Source organism: Phaseolus vulgaris, chromosome 1 (genome assembly GCF_051622355.1).
Source record: "Phaseolus vulgaris cultivar YP4 chromosome 1, ASM5162235v1, whole genome shotgun sequence".
In the NCBI taxonomy this organism is placed as follows: Eukaryota; Viridiplantae; Streptophyta; class Magnoliopsida; order Fabales; family Fabaceae; genus Phaseolus; species Phaseolus vulgaris.
The window spans coordinates 6,508,860-6,529,854 of NC_143498.1; the positions used below are offsets into that span (position 1 = coordinate 6,508,860).

General features: G+C 31.8%; 2 protein-coding genes across 3 annotated transcripts; both read right to left on the bottom strand.

Moving 5' to 3' along the window:
* Positions 1-3,622: 3,622 nt before the first annotated feature.
* LOC137813300 (LEAF RUST 10 DISEASE-RESISTANCE LOCUS RECEPTOR-LIKE PROTEIN KINASE-like 2.1) lies at positions 3,623-10,561 on the bottom strand. 2 transcript variants are annotated; one of them, XM_068615429.2, is made up of 3 exons: positions 9,689-10,561; positions 9,325-9,372; positions 3,623-4,836 (listed from the first exon to the last, which is right to left on the bottom strand). In XM_068615429.2, the coding sequence occupies exons 1-3, from the start codon at positions 10,449-10,451 to the stop codon at positions 3,719-3,721; spliced, it is 1,929 nt and encodes a 642-aa protein (XP_068471530.1). In that variant the 5' UTR covers positions 10,452-10,561; the 3' UTR covers positions 3,623-3,718. The 2 variants fall into 2 exon arrangements, with proteins under 2 accessions (XP_068471530.1, XP_090155249.1); XM_090299123.1 differs by lacking the exon at positions 3,623-4,836 and adding an exon at positions 9,007-9,238 and having other exon boundaries at positions 9,689-10,532.
* Positions 10,562-18,382: 7,821 nt separating this feature from the next.
* Positions 18,383-19,727, bottom strand: LOC137813302 (rust resistance kinase Lr10). Its single transcript, XM_068615430.2, has one exon. The coding sequence runs from the start codon at positions 19,714-19,716 to the stop codon at positions 18,640-18,642; it is 1,077 nt and encodes a 358-aa protein (XP_068471531.1). The 5' UTR covers positions 19,717-19,727; the 3' UTR covers positions 18,383-18,639.
* Between the last annotated feature and the right edge of the window lie 1,268 nt (positions 19,728-20,995).

Sequence of the window (20,995 nt, forward strand, 5' to 3'; positions counted from 1 at the left end):
TGCTCCTCTTATTAATTGTAATATCACGGACAAAACATTGTGGCACTATAGACTGGGGCACCCTTCACATGAAAGATTACATGTCTTACGCAAACAATACCCTTTTATTACTATTGATACTCATCATGTATGTGACACTTGTAATCGTGCAAAACAGAAAAAAAACTTCCTTTCACTTTAAGTACTACTGCTACCTCTTCTATTTTTGATCTTGTACACTTTGATATTTGGGGACCCTGTTCCATAACTTCTATGCAAGGTTTTCGTTATTTCTTAACTATTGTTGATTATTACTCGCGCTATACTTGGGTTATTTTGTTGCATAATAAATCTGAAGTGCGTCCGCACATCATTAACTTCACTCTTTTTGTTCAAAATCATTTTCAAACTAATATCAAAACGATTCGTACTGACAATGGTGTTGAGTTTGCTATGTCAAGTTTTTATGCTTCAAAGGGAATTATACATCAAACATCTTGTGTTGAAACACCACAACAAAATGGCATTGTGGAACGTAAACATCAACACATACTAAATGTAACCAGGGCCTTACTTTTTCAAGCAAATCTTCCTCCCATCTTTTGGGAATTTGCTGTAAATCATGTTGTTTTCTTAATAAATTATATTCCTACTCCATTACTTAATAACATCACTCCTCATGAACAATTGTTTGGAAAACCGTATGACATTTCTTTTTTAAAAGTGTTTGGTTGCCTATGCTATGCTAGTACCATTACTGCACATAGGAAGAAATTAGATGATAGATCTATCAAAGGTATTTTTCTTGGTTTCCCGCAAAATACAAAAGGTTATATTGTCTTAAATTTAAAGTTTTATCGCATAGAGATATCAAGACATGTAATCTTTCATGAAACTCATTTTCCATATAAATTGGATAGTGGCTTGCCTAGGGACTCCAACACTTTATCTCTCCCTATTTCTAACGCATATAATTCTGCTCTTGATTTTTTTCTGATACTGCACCTCCTTCCGAGCCGTGTGCCTCTACTCCTGCACCTTCTGTCGAGCTGTGTGCCTCTACTCTTGCACCTTCTGCCGAGCCGTGTGCCTCTACTCCTGCACCTTCTGCCGAGCCGTGTGCCTTATTATCCTCTGATCTTCCGGAAAATAATGTCTCTGCTCCTGCATCCAACACTGCACCTCCACCAACATCATCACCTCCTGCACCTCCAGGAAGCACCTCACCCCAATTTCCAAGAAGATCAACTCGTCCTCACCGACAACCTGCCTATCTTGCCGATTTCCACACAGCAACCAACACTATAAGTAGTAGATATCCTATTCATAATTACTCTTCTAATTTTAGAAATATTATTTCCTCTATCAATTCTCATCCTGAACCTCGCACCTATACTGAAGCCTCCAAACATGCTTCTTGGCAATCTGCCATGCAAGCTGAGCTTCAAGCTCTTGCTGCCAACAATACTTGGCAACTTACCCCTCTCCCTCCAGGAAAGAAAACTATTGGTTGTAAATGGGTATATAAAATTAAATATCATTCTGATGGCACTGTTGAGCGCCACAAAGCTAGAGTTGTTGCCAAAGGGTTCACCCAACTTGAAGGACTTGATTTCTTAGACACTTTTGCACCTGTTGCTAAACTCACTACCGTCCGCCTTCTCCTTGTTGTTGCCACTACCAAAAATTGGGTTTTAAAACAACTTGATGTCAATAATGCCTTTCTTCACAGTGATCTCTATGAAGAGGTATACATGACCCCCCCACCTGGTCTCTCTCTTCCTTCTCCCCAGCACGTCTGCAAGCTTCAACGGTCTTTGTATGGTCTTCGTCAAGCTGGTCGTCAATGGTACGCAAAACTTTCTACTTTTCTTTTATCAAATAATTACTCTATCTCTGTTACTGACCACTCTCTTTTTCTTAAATATAATAATGATAAACTCACTCTTTTTCTTAAATATAATAATGATAAACTCACTGTTATTCTTGTTTATGTTGATGACTTGGTCTTGACTGGTGATGACACGGAGGAAATCAATACAATTACTGCATCCCTTCACCATCACTTCAAGATCAAAAATTTAGGTAATCTCACTTACTTTTTGGGACTGGAAATTGCTCGCAACAGTACTGGTCTTCATTTAAGTCAACGCAAGTATACTCTTGATCTCCTTCAAGAAACTGGCATGCTTGACTCTGCACCTGTGGCCACTCCTATGACTCACACCTCCCGTCTCTCTCCGACCAAGACTCACAAATCTGCCCTTCAAATAGCTTCCAATCAAGTTTTTCATGAACAAACCAAGCACATCGAAATTGATTGTCACCTAGTTCGTGAAAAACTTAACTCTGGTCTCCTCAAATTGCTACCCATTACTTCTGCAATGCAAGTTGCTGACATATTCACCAAGTCCCTTGCTTCCGCACAGTTCTCTACTCTCAAATCCAAGCTGGGCCTGACAAATATCTACTCCCCAGCTTGAGGGGGTGTCAACATATTTAATTTTCCATTTTAAATTATTGGGCTTTGTTTGTTTGGCTCAACCTTCCTTTTCTGTTTCCGCTAGGTCTTAATCTTTCTCTTATATATACACCATGTATTTTACTCTATAATATATAAGTGAATAAAATAAAAGTTTATTTTATATTTAGTTTTCTCTACAATTAGGGTTTATCAAAACCTTTTGTCTCCGTTACGACTACGTTCGTTACATTAAAGCATCACATCAGGGCAAGGAATATTCATCTTCATTTACTGTAATAATAACCAAAATAAATTAATACAATAAATTATTAAGTAAAGATAAAATGGAAAAAAAAATAAGAGCAGTTAAGAGGAGAATAAGAAATGACACAATGACCATAATACAATAATAAAATTAAATATTAATATAAGGATAAAATAGAAAAAAAAATTAAGAGTAGTTAAGAGAGGAATCCCCTTTATATATAGGTATAAATATTACAAATAAGTAAGATAACCGTTATATCACTGTCAATATAAAAATAATTAAAACTTATGGAATTGAAAGATATAAACATTTTTTAATACCATTAAAACAGAATTTTTTAATAGAGATTCAATTTGAAAATACCTAAATTAATGAGGAGTTTAAAACTTAATTAAATCTAGATTTTAATTTCACAAGTATTTTTTTATAAATTTAAAATATATACACGTAAGTTTAATTTTCATTTATTTTATAAATAATTATTTTCTTTTTATCATTAATTTAATTAATATAAATGTGTGGATACATTTAACGTACCATTATAAACTCTTCAATATAAAAAACAAAGTTGTTGTGACAAAGAATTTAGAGTATCTATTTTCTTGAAAAAATCATTTAATGTAAAATATTTGGATTAAAGCTTACTAAATATTACTCTTTTGGTCATGGAAAAGTTATGCAATCCAACACATGTAAAATAGAAAAGACAAGTATTGTCTACACAAAAATTGTAGAATGTCACCATGCATATTCAGGTAGAATAAGTTCATGATTCCGCATTTGCAAACATTGAAACAAAATAATAAATTTAGTAACCCATTTGTTCTAACTTTATAGATGTAAAATATTTAATAGAGAAAAACAAGTGAAAAATATTATAGATGTTTTTCTACGTAAAATGACAAACAAGGTGAATATAAAACAAAATTTTATTATATATACATCACTAAATAGTATGCTTCACTAAAGGATCAATTGCATGTATACTTATACTTTACATGAAATAATTAGGAGAACATGTTCAATTCATTCGATGTCGAGTTTGTTGTTTCAACATCTGTACTCATTTCATCTAGAAATAAAGTAGGTTTTGGAGGTATTTCCAAGTCTTCAATGTCTCCTTCAAGCATTTCCACTACTCTATTCATTGAGGGTCGATTGCTTGGTTTCAACTGTATGCACCAAAGAGACACTATGATCATTTTCTTTGCTATTATCTTTTCCTCTTCAGTCAAATCTTCCATATCTATATCTTCCTCTTCTTCGATATGATCATAGATCCAAATTGGAAAGTAAAGTTGACTTGAGTGGTCTACATGGGGATTTAGATTCTTCCTCCTGCTCGCCATCTCCATCAAAAGCATTCCAAAGCTATAAACATCAGCTTTATGGGATATTCCTCCAATATTTTTGTAAAATAGTTCTGGAGCCATATATCCAATGGTTCCTCTTGCTCCAGTCATTGTGACAATACTATTATCTATTGGATTTAACTTTGCCAATCCAAAGTCCGAAATCATAGGGATGAAGTTTTCATCTAGCAAGATGTTATGAGGTTTGATGTCAAAATGCAAAATCTGCATCTCACACCCATGGTGGAGATAAGCAATCCCACGAGCCACTCCAATTGATATATTATATATCTTTTCATAGCTTAAATGTATATTTCTCTCTTTTGAGAAAATAAATTTATCAAGAGATCCATTGGACATAAATTCATAAACAAGAGCACGCTTTGAGCCACTAACACAAAATCCAATTAACCGTACCACATTTTGATGATGTATTCTTCCAATGGTTGCAACTTCATTGATAAAATCTTGTCCATTTCCTTTGGATTTGCCTAACATTTTGATGGCCACAAAAGGTCCACTAAGTAACTTTGCCTTAAAGACAGAGCCAAATCCTCCTTCACCTAACTTCTCTTTGAAACCTGCCGCCATCTTCTTAATTTCCTTGTATGAGTATCTAATAGGTGCCAAGCTATTTTGTTCAAGATAATTTTCAATATTTTCATACAGTGACATATGTCTTTTTCTCCATTTATATATAAAAATAACAATTATGAATGGCAATCCAAACAAAACTTTGTAAGCCCATCCTATAGAGATACATATGAGAATACCTGCAATAAATTTTTACTTGAGTGATTACGCTAGTAATGTAATGCACTAAAGTATTTTGTAAATTTAGAGACCAAATTTAGAAACTAAATAATTGGTAGTTAAAACATTGGTTGTTAATTAGATACCAATTTAGAAACTATTTAACAATAATAGAAACTAATTTAGAAACCAATTTTGTTTTTAGTTTCTAAAATGGTTTCTAATTTAATTACTATTCCAACTAATTATTTTGGTCTATAAAAATTGGTTTCTATTTCATGATTTTCTTGTAATGTGCTGTCTACAACAAAATATTTTACTTGAGTGAATAAACATCAATGTAAAGAGTCATTCGATTGCACCGTTAATGTAAAATGCAATAAGCTATATATTATTTGATTAAAGAAAAACATCAATTTGATTCCAAATTTATATGTACGCATCCATTTAGATAGCAATTTTTTTTTAAAAAAAGGTAAATTTTAGTTTCTGAAATAAATATCATTGGATTTGGTCGTGGGATTTAATGTGAATCTAAGAACAAATTGACTAAAGCTTGTCAAAATTAAAAACTATTTTTTTTAATAATTTTGTGTCATGTGGGTTAAAACCAACAATTATGCAAACTTTACAGGGACTACTTTATTGTTATATATTATTTAAATTCTCTATACTATGCTTCACATATTACGAAATCATTTGTTAAAATTATACACCTAAATATAATTAATCTATATTGAATACATTTCACAAAGTTGTATTTTCGTTAATAAATTAATATTAACAATCTCACGTATGTAGTGATGTTTTATTATATAATTAATTAATTTAAAACTACATATATTTACAGAAAAAATAAATTATGTACAACCAAGTATGCTATGAATAAGAAGTTCATAATGTACCAAAACCAATTCTTACTACTATTATGCTATATCAAGTTATTTACTATTCCTATAAGAATTGTTATTGAAACAATGTGGTATCAAATATATAAAACAATAGTTTGTATCAAGATAGTGAATTTTTAAACTACTCAATCTCACATAATTTGTTTGATAATACGAGGTTTTTCAACACTTATATATTATGATTTGATCTTATTTTTAATCAATGAAGATCTTCAACACACCTCCTTCTGAGGACACGTTCGAATCAAAGACATCAAGCGTGAAAATCGAGGGGAACCCAATAACAAGTGGCACGATAAGTTAAATCTTGATTGATATAAATTCTTAATATTAATACCTTATTAGGATAATAAGTTTAAGTCTAACTCAACCTCACAAAATTGACTCAGTAAAATGTGGTTTGCCTCCACTTATATACTATAATTTAATCGTATTCTTCAGTTGATGTGAAATCTCCAACATATACTATAATTTAATCGTATTCTTCAGTTGATGTGAAATCTCCAACGGTTTAGTTATAATTTATGGTCAAATGTCCAAAACAATTATCATCATTGAAAATAATAAATGATGATGGCTAATATATGCACATTGTGTCGACGCAAATCGTGTCATTTTGCAGTGTGTTTCTAATGTTTTATTCTTCTCCATTGTGTTGATCCCATCATAGCCACTCCTTCGCATTTGTGCTAGTAAGAAAATTTTATTTTTACGTCAATTACATTAACCTTATATAAATACCTCTTGCACTCTTCCCCACCTTTAGAATATTTTCTACATATTATACTCTTCCAACCTTCAGAAGTCTTTCTATGCTTTCTACATCCTTTTGTTTTAATTGTTGATAGTTTTCATACTTAACTCGTTGAAAGCTCCTCATTCTCATCAGAATTTAATTCATTTTTATTTAAGAGGGTTCCTTGCATGATGATAGGATGATGTTCAAATCATTAAAGTTGAGGGTATCCTTTCTCAAGTTTTTGCACTCAGTGATGCAAATTAAGTGTCTTAGATACTTTGATGTTTTATTTTATCTAAGTGTGTTTAGTGATTTATATACTCTTTAACAATATTTTTGGACTTTAATTTTGTAATTACATAAATTATATATTGATTCAAAGGATGTCAACTATATCTTATAAGTAAGATAATTTGTAAATAATTTTGTTTATGAATTATTTGTTTGCCATTAAATTGAATGCAGGTTAAATGTATTATCAAAACTAGGGGTGCCAACAAGGTGGAGTGGGTGCAAGTTTTACTACACTCATCTATATTTCCAAAGTAAAAATGTATTCCCCTCCTCCTGTTATTCTCATATGTCTTCATATGGTATAAAATTTGAGTTTCATTCTCATCGAGTAGTAGATGTAGATGCACCTGTATTCATGCCCATACTTGTTCTCGCACTATTGTTAAGTGTTATAATTCAGTAATGTTTCATGCAAAAAGATAGACACTTATGGACTTTATTTCTTAATAGCATTATAATTCAACCTATAATTTTAACATTTTTACCTAGTTTTGGATTATGAGATTTATAAGAATGATTTATTCCCAAGTTTGTACCAATTTCAGGAATATAGGGAAGATGAAGATAAAAGCGCTAAAGGAGAATGAACAAATTACATACAAGATGAAAAGACAAAGTTAGAGCATTGAAAACACACCCAAGAACTCACCCAAACTCGCCCCAGCAAGATCACTCCAGAGGCAAACTTGTTCATTGGAGCAAACTTGCCCAAGGCTCGCTTTAGCAAGTTCACTCTAGTGAAGTTGGGCTTTTTCTCATGAAACCTGCTTAAGCAAGCAATGTCTTGCTTGAGCAAGATGTCACTTAACCTACATCAAATTAGGTTAAATAGAAGGCGTAAGGAAGAACCCTAGGATCATAGGGAGGATAATCAGAGAGAGAAAATCCTAGCCGTCAAGGAGAAACATTATGGATCTTCTTTTCCTACTTTCCATGCTTATAATGGTTAGTGGCTAAGTCTTCCCTTTGGAATTGGGAGGAATCTGTTCAAACTTTTATGTATTGAGGTGATATTTATTTATAATATTTTTTTCTTTATTGATGATTGGTATTGTCATTTTATTCTTAAAGTTTGAATCTTTATTAATGATTTTGATCCTTAGATTTGACTGAAAAGTACTTCTAAGCATCTGACTTAAATGATAATACTTAACATATTTGAATGGTAGGAATATATTTGAAATTTTAATTGCTTTTGTTTTTATAAATATACGAGAAATCGATATTTATGACACAATCTTAATAATTTTGTATGCAAGGAATTGATATGAATGATTTTTATATGTGTATCAATGTCAATAAAAATATGGAATGTTATATGTTTTTATTCATTAAAAATATAGACGAGTGAAAAGCATTAACCTCAATCCCAATTGAATCATACAAATCATTTACTTTATTTTTATTCAATTTCTTACAAATTCATGATACAAACAACCTTTCAAACAAACTTTGACACATCTTTTCATATTGAGTGCATATTATACTTGAGATTTTAGAATTGTTTCCTATAGGTTCAATAGTCATTATTAAGAACAAACTATTCCTTTTGACTCGATACACTTGTCGAATTAAATAGTCATCAATTATCCCAAATATTGAATAAATAATTTTTTTAAAAAGTAAAAATCACAATATAAAAAATGTTATCAAATAACAATTACTCATAATAGAAATTTCTTAACGACTATAATCTATTGTTTTGCAAAAATTGAGAGGGAAAATACCTCGAAGATTTGAGTCTACTTGTGGGATATTTGACATGGTGAACCGTTGAAAGAGAAAATGAAATCTTGTGTAGAAGAAAAAGTTCTTCAAATAAACGAAATTAAGAAACAAGAAAAAAAAAAGACAATTTTTTTTAGGTTACTTAATAGGGTTTACAGAATTTAATTCGAAAAAATTGAGGTTTACATTTCTTAAAATGTAATTCATCATTTGAAGAAAATCAAATGAAGAAAATTGTGTAATTGAGATTATTGTATAGTAAAAGAATAATTTTTTTAAATGGAATGAATCAAATGACCGACGAGAACAATAAAAATAAGTTTGAATAGGTTGTTTAATAAATTAAATATATTTCAGTAATTTAAAATAAAAACGGATACAAGAATAAATAGGAAATCGTATACAATACTCATCTACATCTCTATATCCAATTTAAAATATTAAATGTTACTCATAATTGTGCCAATCAATTCGAAATTAAAATTTATCTTTGTCATCCCTAAACAAAACAAATATTAAAAAAAAAATTTATACATTCAACAATATATTTTAGTATAATTGTTCTCATATATTAGTTTCACCAACAGTTCATATTATAACCAATCATTGAAAGGGTTGAAAATTTTAAAACTCAAATAGAATTAAAAAATTACAGTTTAATCATAAATAATAAATAGTAAATTCTAAATCTTAAATCATAAACTATTGTACCTTGAACCGTAGCCAATTCTTCTATTTTTAACAACATTTCTGTCAATGAAAATTTGAGAACTACTAATAGAAGTCTATTTTTTGTGTAATTAAAGAATTTAGAAATTAAGTTGATAAAATCGTACCTCGTATATAGAGTTTTAGCACTTCATGCAGTGTTAGATTAAATGAGCCTGAAATGAAGGAAATTATGAAGTTTAGAATAGTGGTGATCTCAACAGTTATTCAAAAGAGACTATTTTCATATTTTGATAAAGGTTATAGCGGTCAATAAGTTTAACAGTTATTTATTTTAAAGAAAATAAATGTTTAATTTAATGTATACGTTCTTATAAATACATGTAAAATATAAAAGATAAAAGAAAATTGGTTTACTAATTGTTTACCACCTTTTCAGTTAATTTAAATGTATATTTAGAAGATATATATGTTTGAAACTGTTATGAAAAAATCTAAAAAATTGGTTAATATTGGTTTAGGATTACTCACCTTTGATGCATTGAAGCTTCTGGTTAGAAGAGTCGACATAGCAATAGCTATCATCATCTGGACAATGTTTCTGACAGGCGACTTGTATCCATGAAATCTCGAATCCATAGGCGAGTGCGGTGTGCATGGAAGTGTAAGAATGGTTATCGAAAGTGGAAAGAGAAGTGGGAGCAACAAGCTTTACCTCACACCCAACTTCTAAGTCCTCTGCTTTTAGGTCTCCACCAATTGAATATGCATACCCCTTCCCCTCCCACTTCACCCACTCTCCAATCTCCACATACTTCTCTTTCTCTCTCACCGAATGGTTACAATTCACGAACACTATATGCTCGAACGTCAGAGATTCCCCATTTTCATAGACAAAACTGGCTTGGTATGGACCCGGGTCGTAAAATGAAGTGTAAGTGTAAGTGTCAGAGAAATTGGAGCGAGAGAGGAAACGGAGAGGAAGGGAGGAGAGATTATGGTGTTGAAGAGCAGGATCAACCACTCTCACCGTGTAGTTGTTGTAGTTGATTGACTTCACATGATATTGTGCAGAGTACAGATACAACACCGTAACATTATTCTCACAACCAAGCTCATACCTTTTGTCACCACACTCTTCTGGGTCGCCTTTTAATCGAAATGGATAGCTGATGTTGGTGATATTTCCACAGGAAGAAGGAGGACAAACGTGTTCTTGGTCATCCTTGGTAGCAGAAATATGGTGGAGTAGAAGTAGCAGTACCACCAACACTGCGCTCTCTCTCCACATCATGACTAAACTGTTTCTCACTGAATTCAAGTGCAAACAAATCCAAGTTAGATATCTAAAACAACGCACACTGAATATATAGCTATAAAGGACCACATTTTTCCTTTTAGAAAAGTGTTTGGAGACGTGTGATACTTAAAACGTAGACTTTGACTCAGAAACCGTGTTTCTATCTGGTTTCATATATAAGTGCATGAATTCTGATTTATGTATTAATGGTGTTCTTTGAGTTTCTAAAACCATCCTAAATTGTTCCTTTTGGAAGCTTATATTTCGAAATATAATTTTAATGACTATAGAATTTCTGAGTCCCAAATAATGCTTGTTTGGTTAAGAAACTTTAACATGTGATTGGTACATATTGTTTTGGTGACTTTTTGCCCCAAAGAGGGCCTCATCTGTTTCCTTGTGCTACATGAACATATTCTTCTTGGACATGGGAGCAGAAAAGAGTTACGGTGGGCACGAAGTCTGGTAGCAGAAAAAACCACTAACAATGCCTGACGTTTTCTGTATGCGTAAAAGGTGAAGGACAGAAAAATATGTGGAAGCAATTCCACACACGTAACCCAAAATTCCACCATACTTTTCAACTCGTGCCTTGAAAAGCTCAATAATTAAAAGTGCGCTTCGAAGAATCAACGAAGTCACTCACCATTAACTAGTTGGTATTAGTAGATCATACTATGTAAACTCACCAAAGTACTTGATCACTCATCATCAAGGTTCATTGATAAAGGTGTATCCAAGCCATCAGAACGTGTATATAAACTTTACAAGTCTAAATAAAACATGTCCAAAAAGAATCATTGACAACCGAATAAATGGTGTATTGGGGTACTATATGTTCAGAAAGAATAAATAAATGTGAATCACCTTTAAACAAATCAAAAAAGAAAAAATACTTAATCTCCCCCTAACTGTAACCTCCTACCGACAGTTTTGCAAAACACTTGCAAATGCCCAAAAAACAACTAAGGAAAACTAACCAACAATCTAACACATCATTTAACTAGCCTCATACAAACCAAAGAATTAAGACACTAGTCAAAATAAGAAAAAACACTCGATGTTGTCTTGAAAGTAATCAAAGACCAAACCTTTAACTGAACAAGAGTGAACAATTCTAACACATCAACCACATCACCTTTAAAAATGACATTATTCATGTGTTTCCAAATCTCACTTACTACACCAATCCAAAATTGCCCCCAAACTTCATTCACAGATTCAGATGCACTACTCATCAAAAATTGCAAAAAATGACAGAATCAACCATTGTGTACCACGAACGCTACGCCAAGCCAAGCAAAACACTGATTCCAAACGAGCCAAGCTATTCTACACTCAAAAAATAGATGATGACAAGACTCCTCTTCCACCCAGCACAGACTACACAAAAGACTTTCGACCACAACCCCACGCCTTTCCAAATTGACCCTAGTAGCAATCTTATTTAACAACACCCCCAAGAAGTGACATGTGCTAACGGTAAAGCTTGCATGGGTTTTATCCATTTGGCCTTTAGAACAAACAAATCTCTTCTATTTGAACATCATTTATTCCTACACAGGAGTGGCAACATATCAAGAGGATTTAGAAGTGAGTTCCGATAATGGAAAATTATTCCTAGCTTATCTAAAGCGTCACCAGTCATGGCCAATCAATTTTCTGTGAGTCTTCCTATTTTTCCACTTATTATTGATGTGCTATATTCTTTTCTAATTATATGGCTTAAATGTGTGGATTTATTTCCTTGACTGTCACTGATGTGCTCAGCATGTACTTTTTTTTAAATGAATTATTTTAAATTATATTGCGCACCCTTAATAGAGTAAGGATAATAGGTGGAATGTATATTAAAATATAAATACAAGATTTTTGCAGTGGAATGGTTTGTGGCTGAGTTGGTTAGTGAAATTGTTAGACGATTATATTGAGGGTTGGAGTCAAACATTCCATCGAACCACTCTTTATTGTCTTCAATTAGCTTTCCAATAATTCCATCTTCCTCACAAGACAAAAGAATAAACTTCTCCGTGAGGTATCTTAACCTAACAAAACTGAAACCACCCAAAATAAAACTCTCTTTAACTGACTGCAAATTGGAAACCTCAGTAAGTCTTCCGACAAAGCATTTTTCTAACCAAGAAGAAGACTCAACCTTGACGCTAAACTAAGTAGCATCCAAATCCAAGTGAGAACTGCTCATATTCTTTCTCATAACCACCTGCGCAAATGATTGTTGTTGTTGCTACTGCACCTTCAGTCTCGAGATTGATCAGCTCTCCTCTTAGAATTCCACTCTTTCCTTGAAGCTTTGTTCCTTCAATATTTAGGTAAGCTCACCTAAAGATTCCACGTACCAATCCAAATGGAGTTCAACTTCCTTTCCATAGATAAAGCATTTGTCACTCCTTGAAATCTAACAAAATCAAACCGACGATTTATTGAATTGAGCTTTCTTGAGATGAACACGTCCGAGACTCTTCCACATCTCTAAAAATATTTCCAAAGCTCCTTCCGAAGAAGTCGTTTGGGAAGCTTGTGAAGAAAAACGACGTGTCTGTAATAGAAGCAGCTCACTCTTTGTAGCTCACCCTCTCTCTAGATCACTATCTCTCTACCTACTAGTCGTTCGTACCTCTACACCTATTCAAGTTACAACTAAATTAGAAGTATCTGAAGATCAAGACATGTTATGGTAGAAATATTTAATTTTTGCTACCTCTTATTCGACTAAGGCACAAAGGCCAGGAAACAAGGATTGAGACCAACCTCACAGAATCTGAGACCAATATGATATCTTGGGTCCTCATTCAAAATGCTAACCTATTTGCATGGACATTCGAATACATGTTCTGGGTAGACCTGAGGTGATCTTGCACAAGTTATTTTCGTACAAGGAAGCTCGTCAAAGGTTGAAAAAGAAGAGAAAATTAAAGGATGAGAAGCGAAAAGGATTCAAAAAGGAGGTTGAGAAGCTTATCAATGCTAGCTTTATCTAAGAAGACATGGTTAACAAACATAGTTATGGTAAAAAAACTAATGAAAAATGGAGAATGTGCATAGACTACATAGACCTCAAGAGACCTCAAGGCATATCCTAAAGATGCTTATCCTTACCAATTAGTTAATGGCGCATAAGAACATAAGGTCCTCAACTTCCTAAACGCCTACTCAGGATTAACCAAATATGCATGCATTCAAGAGATAGGAAGAAGACAATTTCTATGACCAACAACACCAACTATTTTTCTCCAAGTTTAATTCAACTTTCTATGAGCAAACAACATCAATTTCTCTGGAAGCTTATGCACTAGAAATGGATGCTTTTGCAACTCCAACATCTAATGCAATTTGTAACTCACAACTATAAAAATAAAGACTTATTCCTAAACATGTTTATGATAATAGTCGCAAAGACATTTACAACGCTAGTTAATCAATATATATCATTAAGCTTTATTGGATTATGTTTGTTGTAAATGTTGACTTCTTGATAAGTGTCTAATTTCAGTAATATTTTATATTAAAATATAGACACTTATGAGGATTTATTTCTAATTTACATATAAAATAATTCCTAATTTATGAATTTATATCTTTTTACATTTTTTATGATCTTTATTTGAATAAGAGCATTTTATTCCTAAATTTGGTATTAATAACAGGTTTCTAGGGAGGATTGAAAATTTGGAGTAAAGGGGGATGATTTAAGTTAAAAAGAGAAAGCTGGAAGGTCCCAAAATGGAGAAAAGTGTTGAAAAAGCCAATTTTGCAAAAGGAGTATCTCGCTCCAGGACTGTTTTCGGAAATCAACGCTTTTCTCGCTCAAGCGATAATGCGTCACATAGATTGGGCCTTTTTTATGTTTTATCACTTAGCACATCAGCGCGACACAAGAAGCAACTTAACCCTAGCAAATTAGGTTAAATAGGGGGATAGAGGTTGAACCCTAGTGAATATTGAGAGAAAAACACCATTGAGTGAATTGTAACCAATTGGGAGAATGGAAGGTGCTAGAAGTATGTGTGGCTAATTCTACTCTTTGGGATTGGGAGTAATCTGCTCGAACTCTTATGTGTTGAGGTGATATTTAATATGATATAATATTTTGTTCTTGATTGATTATTGGTATTTTTGTTTTACTTCTAAATTCCCGTGACAAATTGAGAATCTTAAATCTGACCGAGAGGTATTTTTAGGATTCTGACCTAAACAACAATACTTAACATATTTGAGTTCTATAGATAGACTTAAAATGTTAATTGCCTTTAACGTCTAAGTATGATTTCTAAGTTGTTTTCATAAGTATGCGAGAGATCGATATTTAGAAATATATTCGAGAGATCGATTTAGATTAATTTTCTATGGGCAACAATTTCTATCAAAGAACTTAATATTGACATTCTAATCAAAATACATGAGAGTGAGAGAGATGAAACCTAATCCCTATTTTTCCAACTTGAAGCAACCAATTCTTTAACTATTTTCTCGTTGATCACTGGCAACACAACCAATTTCAACACTCTTTTTATTGTTCTGTTTGATATTTAACGATTATTGTACTTGATAATTCACTGTTCTTTATGGGATCGATATCCGTCCTTAGGAACAATTATTACTTTTGACAAACGCGATGCACTTGCCGTATAAAGTCATCACTTGTCCTTTTTGTTTCTCATTAAACTAAGGACATCCCCTAATTTTATTTTTTTTTATTATTATTACTATTTATTTTTATTAGTATTATTGTACCGGTACTGGGCGAGGTTGGGACCCACCTGGCTGCCCGATGCCCAGTCAACCTGGCCGAGAGACTGAGAGGCCGAGACCTTTTGGAGACTCTGCCGAGAGACCGGGAGGCCGAGACCTTTGGAGACTTGGCCGGGAGACCAAGAGGCCAAGACCTTTGGAGGTTTGGCCGAGAGACCGAGACCTTCGAAGACTTAACTGAGACGGCCGAAGACCACAGGTATGTGGCCGATGGCCGACCCTCATGATGAGAATTTGGCCGATGGCCGAACCCCATTACAATTAATGCTCAAACCGAGATCAATGAAGCTAATCCATCATCAAGAATTAGCTAATGCAACCCTAAGCGATATCCACCTCAATAAACGGGCCCAACAAGGTAGGCCCACTAGAATAATATAAATAGCACGCATTCCAAGGAGTAAGGTATGTCATTTATTACTGTTCACCTACCTGAGAGCTGACCACCTGCTTTACTGACTTGAGCGTCGGAGTGCCTTCGTAGGTACCCCACCATCCGGTGTTCACCCGACGACCGAGTGCCGAGTGTCGAAGGATAAGCAGGAGGACGAGAAGAATCCCAGTTCATCACCCAGTCACCTGCCCGACCGAAGGAAGGAGAAGAAGACTTCAACAGTTCTCTAGGTCCCATCTCCCTAACAGGAACAATTATTATTATTCTTATATGACACCACAAATTCTTACTCAATACCTGCTGCTCAAAATCTTGAATTCATTATACGAGCACCAAGTGTTATTTATTCAAACTTTATTAGTGTAGGTTTAAAGAGTTATTTAGACAATCTTGAAATGACTTCTTTTCAATGTGGCGATAAAAGTGACTCAAAAAGGGATCATAACCTGACAATCAACATGGTGGAAGAAAACCTTCAATTAAAATGTAAATTCTAGAAGAATTACCAATTTGTTAGGGATGCAGTCTCAGTCAAACAATATTTAATGGTATGGTATTTTATGAATGAATAATCTTTAATATTTTATTAATTTATTTTAATAAAGTCAATAATATATATTACCATAAACTTTAATATTTTAATTATATTCAAGTGTTACTAATAAATATTATGAGTTCAATGGAAGAAAAGTTCCTTCAATTCAACTAATTGGAGTGCAATTATGTATACTTTTCTATTCATAATTTTTTAGTTCTTGGATTAAACTTGTAGATACATGACTAATCTCTTAGTTTTTATTTTGTTCATAAATATTTGAATCCTATTCCACTTTATTTATACTTATAACTAACAATTTTATCAACAATAAAAAAAATTAAATTAAATTTGAATTCTCTATTCCACTTTATTTATACTTTTAACTGACAATTTTATCAACAATAAAAAAAATTAAACTAAATGAATTAGTTGAAGGTGATATACAAAACTTTACTTTGTACCAAAAGCCTACTAAAAAAAATGCATATGGCTCACATAAGAAACAAAAAAGAACCTTAGGACAACCCAATTGGAGCTTTGCCTGTATGCTACATATTCAACATACCACAGTGGTAAGAAACAGTAGAAAAAAAAAAAGAGTATCAGGTCTTAGCCCTACAAAACTAGAAGGTCTTTTTCTCCCTATATCTTTTGGAATATTTTAAATATGCATTAATCAATAACAAAATCATTTAGCATTTGAGATTATGGATCATAAATTCTATTTGATAGTTGTGCTAGATGTCCTTAGCTATAGGTCCATACCAGCCCCTTTGACTCAGCCTATTAGACAAACATTTGCAAATTCTAAACTTAATTGCTGAAAAACAGCATTTCAATAAATTAATATTTTATTCATTTTCATTTTATTTTTATTTTTATTTTTTAGTTTAAAAATATATATTAATATAAATGTTTATCAAATATATTTTTTTACTATGTTAAAGAAACTTTTTCCTTTGAAATATAAAAATAGTATTAAGTTGATATTAATATCTTACCAATATTTAAGATACAATGAGTTCATTTTTTCAGATAAAAGAAGCATAAACTTTATGCACATTCAATGCTAACAAATTACACTCTTACTTCTGTCAATGAGACCATCACTTTATTCAGCCATCACACACTTCCATTTCATGTTTGTATTTCAAAGTTAAACATATTATCCTAAACCCTAAACTCCTATAGTCACAAACTAATGAGTTCACGAAGAAACTTCAATTCTCTCTTCACACAAGCATGTTCTTAATCCCATATTTTATAGGCCTTATCACAACTTAATTAGTGGCCTCGTATTTGTTGAAACTGTAACAAAAACAAAATCGTCAACTTTTTATTTCCGTCAAACGTTAGAAATTATGCTTCAAGTACTGATTCAAATAAGCGAATTTGTGATTTTTCTTCAATTTCTTGACTTCACGTGATTAATTAAATAAACTAGTAGAATCCAAAATTCACTTTTCAACAAAAAAAAATATTTGCGTCTGTTTAAGAGATGTCACTCTTTTACTTTTAATAAAAAAAAATTAAAATTTCTTAGAGTCCACTAAGCTAATGTACATTTTTTATTTATAAATATAGATTTTACATAAGATTTCAAATTGTTTTACAAGCTTTAATTTATTAAAATATATAAATCATTGGAATCAAATTAAACTTGACTAAATCTATAATAATAATTTAGGTCGATCTAAATTTTGAAAACTAAATTCATGTTTACAATCTTAATATTATAAAACTATAAATCATGATGCCTTAAAAGCATTCATTTTGTATTTAATCAATTGTTTTAACCAATATTAATCAAATAAACTATCAACTATTAATGAAATATTTAGAAACAGATAAATAATAGTTTTCTAAACATATTTATATAAATCAAATTAACATAACATATGTTTAAAATATAAATTGTTTGAATGTACATGACAATGTTTGTAATTATTATATATATTTTGACAAATATGTTGAAATGTGACAACTCATATATTTATTTTCTTTAAACTAAAAATTAATAACAAATATATTAAAAATTACAATATAAAAAATTTAAGTTAAATCCATTTACTACAAGATGATATTGTTGTGGAACTAAAGGATATAAAGACTTTGCATAGATACCTGCATGGAAAGGAAACCACTAGTTTCTGGGCAAATGAAAATAAATGTAGATGGAAGCTCGGATTAACTAATTATTGTGACAGGGGAATAGGGATCAAAATTCTACGTAGGTCGTTGGATTTTCTTCTTGTAATACATCGAAGCAAAAATTTTGGTCATTTTGCATGCAATTCATGTAACTATTTTAGAATATAACATGTCCTTGTTTAGTATAGTTCACTACAAAATAATATAAACAAGTGAAACATCATTGATAACCAAGAGTTTAAAATAAGAAGATGGATGCAAATAAGTACTCTTGTGTATCGTGGAATAGCATATACTTTACCAGTAAATAGTTTTAACATTGAATATATCTAGTTAGAGTTGATTGTTTGATCATCTATCATTGTTTCATCTTCTGGAAATAAAATAGGTTTTGGAGGTATTTCTAAGTCTTCAATATCCCCTTCAAGCATTTTCACTACTCTATTCATTGAGGGTCGATCATTTGATTTTAGTTGTATACACCATAGTGCAACTATGATCATCTTCTTTGCTATTTTATTTTCCTCTTCTGTCACATCTTTGATGTCTACATCTTCCCATTTCCTAATATGATCATAAATCCAAAGGGGAAAGTAAAGTTGACTTGAGTGGTCTACATGGGGATTTAGATTCTTCCTCTTGCTCGCCATCTCCATCAAAAGCATTCCAAAGCTATAAACATCAGCTTTATGGGATATTCCTCCAATATTTTTGTAAAATAGTTCTGGAGCCATATATCCAATGGTTCCTCTTGCTGCAGTCATTGTGACGATACTATTATCTATTGGATATAACTTTGCCAATCCAAAGTCAAAAACCTTAGGGATGTAGTTTTCATCTAGTAAGATGTTATGAGGTTTGATGTCAAAATGCAAAATCTGCATCTCACACCCATGGTGGAGATAAGCAATCCCACGAGCCACTCCAATTGATATATTATATATCTTTTCATAACTTAAATGTATATTTCTCTCTTTTGAGAAAATAAATTTATCAAGAGATCCATTGGGCATAAATTCATAAACAAGAGCACGCTTTGAGCCACTAACACAAAATCCAATTAACCGTACCACATTTTGATGATGTATTCTTCCAATGGTCGCAACTTCACTGATAAAATCTTGTCCATTTGTTTTGGATTTGCCTAACATTTTGATAGCCACAAAAGGCCCACTGCACAACTTTGCCTTAAAGACAGAGCCAAATCCTCCTTCACCTAACTTCTCTTTGAAACCTGCAGCCATCTTCTTGATTTCCTTATATGAGTATCTAATAGGTGTCAAACTATTTTGTTGAAGGTAATTTTCAATATTATTATACATAGACATATGTTTGTTTCTCCATTTACATATAAAAATAAAAATTAAGAAAGGCAATCCAAATAAAACTTTATAAGCCCATACCATTAAAATAGGTCTGAGAATACCTGCAACAATGTATTTGTTAAAGTAAATTTCGTTCATAAAATCCACACATTACATATCCATTTAGTTAGTAACATTACAAAAAGAGTAAATTTAATGTCTAGCATAAACAATTATTAATAAATTTCATTTTTGATGTTGCTCTCTATAAATAAATTTGTCTGTAACTTTAATGTGTCTTAAGATCTAACTCAGTGATGGTTGTAAAAAATAAAAAAAATAATAAAAACAGATTTTTTAAATAATTTATTAGTTTCTATAAACTTTTTAAATTCAATTTATGTTCCTCTAACATTTTTAACGTAGTGAAAATCACAATATTTTATCTTTAATGCAATTAACATATATTAGCGGTTATTGACCTTTATTTTTTATTAAAAAAATTATTTTTTAAATTAGATGAAGAAAATATAAGAAATTTTTTTAGACAAATTAAAAATGAATTTTAGAAAATGTGGAGTACATAATTAAAGAGGAGGTAAATTAAGATGATAAAATATCAATTTCAGAATGTGTTGACAAAAAAGAGAGTGAGATAATAAAGGTTGTGTTCGATTATAATAAATCACGTGGAAGATGATAATGTCAATGTAAGAAAAAATGGACTAATGGTTGTCCAAATTAAAAACTAAATTTATTATAATTTTTGTTTCATGTGGATTGTGTAGTTTATGGTGTGCGTTCTGTAAAGATGAAATAGAGACAACAAAACATCTGTTTTGTAGAATGTAAAATTATTAGTAAGGATAAATGGATAGGAGTTGATTCGGTGTCATAATGATACTAATTAAGTTTAACTATTAATAGTTTTACTCAGTTTACTTAGAGTTGTGGGTTAGATGACAGGTATACAACAGGCTCATTTAAACTAGTTGTGTATTATGAAAAATTTGGAAAAGGAAACTAGTATCACAACTCATTTTGGTACGTCTTGTTCGCAAATGGAGGCTCATTACTCTCTCATATTTTTTATAAACGAGTTGAGTTGTATCATCTTTCAAATGTTTTATTTAACTTTATTAATTCTTTGCTAATACAAAAAATAAACATAGATCAATGAAGATGCAAAAGTTCTTACTTGTTACATCAGTTATTAGTTCTTCCAGTAATCCTGTATCACCCAAAAACGAAGGAAAATATCAATTTCAGAACTGTTCTTATCTGAACAATTCACCTGGAGTTGAGGATCCATTCATGCTTGAAAGAATGAGTAAAGTTTTGAAGAAGTCCTAACAAAGCTTGTGATAATGGAAGAAAATAG

Bases quoted from the DNA above. Each gene is read 5' to 3' on its own strand.
- LOC137813300 (XM_068615429.2), bottom strand. From the start codon at position 10,451: ATGATGTGGAGAGAGAGCGCAGTGTTGGTGGTACTGCTACTTCTACTC. The intron at 9,373-9,688 runs GTGAGTAATCCT...CCTTCATTTCAG, and splicing joins GAAGCTTCAATGCATCAAAG to GCTCATTTAATCTAACACTG. The intron at 4,837-9,324 runs GTACGATTTTAT...AATTTATTGCAG, and splicing joins GCTAAAACTCTATATACGAG to GTATTCTCATATGTATCTCT.
- LOC137813302 (XM_068615430.2), bottom strand. From the start codon at position 19,716: ATGGTATGGGCTTATAAAGTTTTATTTGGATTGCCTTTCTTAATTTTT.